Here is a 7,079-nt window from a genome sequence, read left to right as displayed (position 1 = left end):
ACAGGCAAATAGACGCGGAGCGACCTCGGCATGTCGCTCCGGCCTTCGGGAGTGACCTCAGTGGGTCGCTCTGAGAGGTCGCTCCGGGCTTCGTTTTGTGTCGTCTCGCCATGGAAACGCGAGCGACCTCGGAGCGTCGCTCTGGCAAGTCGCTCTGAGAGGGGTGTCTCACAATAGAAACGCGAGCGACCTCTCCATGTCGCTCTGGCCAGGTCGCTCCGGGATGTGTGTCACAGCGACTTCACGGCGTCGCTCCGGTGAGGTCGCTCTGGTGCGCTGCTCGTCCGTTGATCGCTTTAAACACTTCTTTTGAGCTTCAAATGCACCCAAATGCCTCCAAGAACTCCATGTGGTACTCCAACACCTGATAAAGACTCATGTATGCAAAATGCAACCTAAACGTGGTTAATTCCTAGTCTATATGGTCAAAATGCACATGGATAAATGGATAAAACAATGAAAATATGCAAGATATCATTTATTTAGTACGTTGAGATACTAAACTTAACTCGTTTTAATTCTTTAATTTTAAGTTCAAACATATAGCCAACCCTAAGAGCATCTCCAACGTATATCTCTATAATTTCCTCAAGAATAGAGATCTCTATTATAGAAGTGAAAATGCTCTAATGTATGCCTCTATAATAGAGTTCCTCTATTTTAGAAGAAAATTACTTTTTGCCTCTATATTTAGAGGTGAAAATAGCATATCTCTATATTTTCCCCTATAAATAGAGGAACTCTATTATATAATTTTTCTATTTTATGAGAAAATATAGAGATAGAAATAGAGGTGGGTTGGAGATGGTTTAATTCATTTCCTACCAATTTCGTTAAAATTCTTAAAAAAAACATTTGTTCAATTTTTAAAAATGATTAAATTTGCTATCACTATCAAGGGACTATAAATTCTTAAAAATGCACGAAACAAACCCATTATATATCATTTTTTACTTCATTTGAAAGCATGATTGCAAATAATTCAAGCTATCACTATCAAAGTGTTATTTTTTTTTTAATCAATAATTCACAGTGCTAACATAACTTAATTCAAGTTTAAGGTAACTACACTTTGGGGGAAGAACTGATTTATGACTGTGGATATGTCACAAACATTATCAAATATTTGTCTTAGATTTAAAGATATCGTAGAACAAAATAAGAGTGTGACTTCTCCATAACTGAGAGAAAAAGGTCTTTCAATTATGGAGAAAGTATGTTCTACAACAAACCTAGAAAGGCCTGAATGCAAAGTATAGGAGAACCTCTATAAATTAATACTCGATAAATTAATAATTTCTATAAATTAATAAATTTCGCCGGTCCCAACTTGGGCCGGTTCAAAATTTGACACAAATCGATAAAATAATAAGATAATAATTTTTAAAAAAATTCTATGTAAATATATGGTCCCATTGAAATCATAAATTTATAATTTATATGTATACATATTTTATATAAATAAGAACCTATTATTATATTGTTTATATTCACAATAAAAAATTCTTTATATTTTTTTAACACTTAATATAGTTTTGATGAGATTTAGTAATATTATATCTAAAATCACATTTAAGTTCTATGCAATATATATTATATACACCAAATCATATATATATAATTAATATAAATGTCAAATTTTAAAAGATAACAATTAATGTCTATACAATAAAATAAAATATTTATTTTATTTTAAAATAATTATATCTTAAAATAAAAATCTAATTTATAGAGGTTCTACCGTATAGCTTAATTATTTCTTTATTCTTTGTAATAGTAGACATATACTAGTGAATGCCTTCTTCCTTTTCTTTTACAGCTTGAATATATGAGGTTTCTACTAAGCTAGTGTTGTTTAACTTATTTTCCCAAAAGTAAAATAGTACCTATCCTTAGATAAAACTGGCATAGGAAAGAAAAGAAAAATGTATAGTTGGCATATGAAATAACGCGAAGTCATTACAAACATCCAACGACAAAAACCAAAAATCAGTATACAAAAAATCGTACAATAAAGGGATCGACATTCGTGAGGGAAACACTCTTTCGCCCTCTCTATCACATAAATAATAAAGGCTTTCTGAATAAGTGGTTAATATCGAATTAACACATTAATAGTGTAATAACAATAAAAGTGTTTGGTACGTTTCTTTTATCTAAGTGGTCGTGACTCATGCACGATGATAAGTCATTGATTCATACCTAATAAGCTTTTCTAGTGACCCATATCCCAAACTGCTATTCTTTATAGAAAAGGTGAATGTATTGTTTAAAACCGTGAAGTACTATGTATATTTTAGTCTTTCCGAACCAAGGATCAGGATCAGTTTAACTAGAGTGAATCTTTTTTCCAGACGAGATTTAAAATTCAATCCGACATCGATGAAATAACACTGTTTTAACCTGCTGAAGTAAATAACATTAAAATGAGTGCATATTGGTTATTTTGTATATGCGCATATGTATATATAGATATGCCAAACTCAAAGCTTCCAAAATGTTGTGACATGAAAAGAAGAGAAAGCTCCATGGAAATCAAGGTTCCGTGCACATGGCTTTACATCTCTAATTTTAGGTTTCTTCCTTCCACAATCCCATCTAGTGGGTTTTGGTGGGATCCAATATTTTTAAAATGCAAATAGCTTTTTCTTTTGACAAACTCAAAAACTTAACTCATAGCCACCAATACGAGTGCCTTTTTTGGTGTACTTTGTTAAACGCACTTTACAATTGTGATTTCAAGTTCCAATGAAGAGAAAAAGATCTTATCATTGCAACTAAGTTAGTCACCATCACTTGGCTAGCATAGGTTTAGCTAGTTACAAAAGCTATAATCGTACTCCCTCCGTTTCATATTGTAAGTAGTTTTAGGGAAATTTTTTTGTTTCAAAATGTAAGTAGTTTTCGTATTTCTAGGTAACTTTTACATTTATTGAATACAGTGTAACCAATCAAATTAAATAGACTTATTTTTTATTGGTTAAATTATATCTAACCTATTTATTATAAAATACTTTTTAAAAACATAATAATTTTATTAATCTTCGTGCTTTTAGCCAAAACTACTTATATTATGAAACAGAGGGAGTATTATTTATACTTTAATAAAGTTAATAGAGCCTTCCTTAACCTATCAGATATTTTATTTTGATGGGTTCTATTGCCTAATTTAATTTTAATATGAAATATCATACAAAAGTTTGGAGATGTCGACATTTCTATAGTATGATAAAGCTTGGAAAATATGTATAGGTAATTAAGCTTTTTTCAGAAATTTACCTCTTTTAATAACATCTTCAATCGATGTCAAAAATAAGAAATAACATCAATCACACTCCATTTTAATTATAAAAAAGTTCAAAGTAAAAAATTCAATTCTACTTTTTCATTATGTAATGAAGTAAAAATGATTATTTAAAAAATGAAATCGTGTAACCATTTTTTTACTTATTACTCTAGAACTTCAGCTTCATTATATAGATGCTATTTTGAAAAGTATATAATAATGCATTAAAGATGTTGTAGTTACATTAAAAAAAAATTAGATACTCAAATAATATTTTGTTATATTATTTTTGTGAAATTTGCAAGAACCTGTGTGGATACTCTAACTTCTGTAATAATGTACTAAGTCTTTAATTTGGATTTTGAATTATAAGCAGAAAATGTACCTATTGATATGATGTTATAATCACATTTTCCGTACCTATCATTACGTATTGCAAAAATATCAGGTATTATCTACTGTGTATGTTTCCAAACATTAAAAGAATATTATTTCAAATTAGAATTTTCATATTTGTAGAAAAAATGAAAATTGTGGAGATGGCGGGACCAAAAAAAAAGACAGTGGAGAAGCTTAATGGCAGGGAATGGGCTTGATGTGGTTTTAGTTGTTTGGTTCCACATACCAACAGCTTGGCTCCTCATCCTCTCCAAGTGGCTGTCCAGTCCACGTCATCATTTACTTCCCCACGTGGCTTCCTCTTGCGGGTCCCACGAAAATCAGTTCCAATCACAGACGAGTCACCATCGTTGCTCCCTAATTCCATCACTTCCTTTTCTATTAAATGCCTTACCAAAAGTTACTTAATTAGCACATTTATTTTATCAGAGTACTCTTGTTTACTTGTTAGTTCATAACTTATCTTGAATTAACAGATGTGTAATGAGTAACACACAACAATAGTCGGTAGAAATATTACTTCGTCCTCAAGCATTACTACCACTGTTTATATTTCAAGTGCTCAACTGTCACACACCATTAGTTAATTTGTTTATTAGAAATAAATCATAATCAATGTACTTCAACTCTAACCAATCACAAATAGTCAGTTATTATAACTAGTTAAAATAATACTATATGAGAAGCTCACCATTATGATTATTATACTAATAAAATAAATATCGTCTTGTGAAAAATATTCAACGCCACATGGTATCTTCCCTCTATATAAGCATCATAACCTCCAAACACTATCTTCATTCCAATTTCAAAACCATTTACAATATAACCTTCATTGCTTCTATCTCCCTCTACAAACCTTCAACTTCTAAAACTCGTTAAAGAAAATTTTAAAGAAAAAATGGAGAATATGTTTCGTTTGATAGATAATGATCAAGAAGTAGCTACTAACCGGTGCATTTGGGTCAACGGACCGGTTATCGTCGGAGCAGGACCGTCCGGTCTAGCCACAGCCGCTTGTCTCAGGGAACAAAACGTTCCTTTCGTGGTTCTCGAGAGAGCAGACTGTATCGCTTCCCTGTGGCAAAAAAGAACGTACGATCGTCTCAAGCTTCACCTCCCCAAGCAGTTCTGCCAATTACCGAAAATGCCCTTCCCGGAGAGTTTCCCGGAGTACCCCACGAAACGACAGTTCATAGATTATCTCGAGTCTTACGCCTCGCGGTTTGACATCAGCCCTAAGTTCAACGAGTGCGTGCAGACCGCTCGGTTCGACGAGACAAGCGGGTTGTGGCGAGTCAAGACCGTGTCCGACGCTGAGTCGACTCGGACGGAGGTCGAGTATATATGCCGGTGGCTCGTGGTGGCTACGGGAGAGAATGCGGAGAGGGTGATGCCGGAGATTGAAGGGCTTTCTGAGTTTACCGGGGAGGTGATCCACGCCTGCGATTACAAGTCCGGCGAGAAGTTCGCCGGGAAGAAAGTGTTGGTCGTTGGTTGTGGAAACTCAGGCATGGAGGTTTCTCTCGACCTCGCTAATCATCTTGCTAAGCCTTCCATGGTCGTTAGAAGCTCCGTAAGTCATTAACTTTTATAATAAAAATATAATCTTTTTTTTTTTGAAACTATAAAAATATAATCAAAGACTGATCAAAGTTTAAATTTTTAAAAATTTCAGGTTCATGTGATGCCGAGAGAAATAATGGGGAAGTCCACGTTTGAGCTTGCGATGAAGATGCTGAAGTGGTTTCCTTTATGGCTCGTGGACAAGATATTGTTGGTTTTGTGTTGGTTCGTGCTTGGAAACATCGAGAAGTACGGTTTGAAACGACCGGAGATGGGTCCGATGGAGCTAAAGAGCGCGAAAGGGAAGACGCCGGTTCTTGACATCGGAGCTTTAGAGAAGATCCGGTCGGGAAAGATCGATGTGGTTCCAGGAGTCAAAAGGTTTAACGGAAACAGAGTCGAGCTTGTTAATGGAGAGGAACTCGATGTCGACTCGGTTGTTCTCGCTACTGGTTATCGCAGCAACGTCCCTTATTGGCTACAGGTGAGAAAACAATACAAAAAAACAAAGAATTTAAAATTTTGCTAACCGGGTTTTGCTGAACCAAACCGGACCAGACTGTTTTGTTCATATGTACTGATTTGTTTTGTGTTTGTTTGTTATAGGAGAGTGAGTTCTTTGCAAAGAATGGTTTCCCGAAAACGGCGATTGGAAACAGCGGTTGGAAAGGAAGGACCGGGTTGTATGCGGTTGGCTTCACGAGGAGAGGGCTCTCAGGTGCGTCAATGGACGCGGTAAACATCGCACAAGACATAGGCTCTGTTTGGAAACTTGAAACAAAACAACCCACAAAACGCTCGACAACTAGTCATCGAAGATGTATCTCTCAACAGTTCTAATGTTAGGAGAATGACTAGAGTTTTAGGACAGAGATAAAGAAGTAAAGAAGAAGAGCCCTCTCTGAAGAAGACCCAAAGTGAATCAAAGGGTGTTGTGTGTGTTTGTTTTTTATTACCTCCTCCACTTTTTGTGTTTGGGCGTTTTGTGTTAGCAGAGGATGATGTGGCCCTTTTTTTTTCAACATTTTACAGTTATCTTTTTGGGGGTTCTTTGATTTGTTTGTTTGTCCTAATTTGCATAGTTTTGACATTTATATTGTATACAATTTTCTAATATTTATAAAAGTAAAAAAAAAAGTTTTAATTTCAGCTTACTATCTTTTTTTTTTAGCTTACCATCTTTTCCATTAGGTTATGTCAAGTTATTTTTCTTTTCATCTGTCAAAAAGGGTTTTATAGGCTACTTGTTATTCGGTATTGAAGAATCTCCCTTTGACATTTGGATTCATTTCTATTCTATTCTTACTACAAACATTACTCTAGTATTGATTGCAAGAAATGCAGGACTTCACGTTAATTTTGAAGAGCCAATATTAGCAATAATTTTAAAATGACAATTTTCTTTTAAAATTTTAATTTTATTTACTGAAAACCAAAGAACGTTTAGAATCAAAGTGTAGAAACAAATTATAACTAGAGCTAAAACAAGAAGAATGAATGAAAAGATGTTGACCGACTGAACCAGTATCGCGTCTCCAGGGAATGTAGGATTCCTGTGACGACGAAAGTTACTTAATCCTCAGAGGCGAACAATGTTACTAAGCAGATGACACGGGTGAGTCTCCCGACCCCATTCCTTGCTTCCTATTTGCTAAACACTTTTATTAACTACGCACAGTTGCTTGACTAAAACTCATGGGTATATTATGTAAGCCAGAAGGCAGAAATATCTTCATTTCAGATACAATTTTAACCTAGTTAATTAATACGATTCTTTTAACAATTTTAAATTAAATTAACTAAAAATTACTTTCACATGCATGTGATA

General features: G+C 34.4%; 1 protein-coding gene across 1 annotated transcript; it reads left to right on the top strand.

Annotated features, from left to right (window-relative positions):
• Positions 1 to 4,478: 4,478 nt before the first annotated feature.
• On the top strand, positions 4,479 to 6,286 carry LOC106343643 (probable indole-3-pyruvate monooxygenase YUCCA8). The gene is made up of 3 exons (XM_013782915.1): positions 4,479 to 5,261; positions 5,364 to 5,735; positions 5,858 to 6,286. The coding sequence occupies exons 1-3, from the start codon at positions 4,587 to 4,589 to the stop codon at positions 6,089 to 6,091; spliced, it is 1,281 nt and encodes a 426-aa protein (XP_013638369.1). The 5' UTR covers positions 4,479 to 4,586; the 3' UTR covers positions 6,092 to 6,286.
• Positions 6,287 to 7,079: the final 793 nt, after the last annotated feature.

This window comes from Brassica oleracea, chromosome C1 (genome assembly GCF_000695525.1).
Source record: "Brassica oleracea var. oleracea cultivar TO1000 chromosome C1, BOL, whole genome shotgun sequence".
Classification (NCBI taxonomy): Eukaryota; Viridiplantae; Streptophyta; class Magnoliopsida; order Brassicales; family Brassicaceae; genus Brassica; species Brassica oleracea.
Note: the sequence above shows the minus strand (reverse complement) of the source record. Positions and strands in the feature narration are given on the sequence as shown.

Bases quoted from the DNA above. Each gene is read 5' to 3' on its own strand.
- LOC106343643 (XM_013782915.1), top strand. From the start codon at position 4,587: ATGGAGAATATGTTTCGTTTGATAGATAATGATCAAGAAGTAGCTACT. The intron at 5,262-5,363 runs GTAAGTCATTAA...TAAAAATTTCAG, and splicing joins CCATGGTCGTTAGAAGCTCC to GTTCATGTGATGCCGAGAGA. The intron at 5,736-5,857 runs GTGAGAAAACAA...TGTTTGTTATAG, and splicing joins ACGTCCCTTATTGGCTACAG to GAGAGTGAGTTCTTTGCAAA.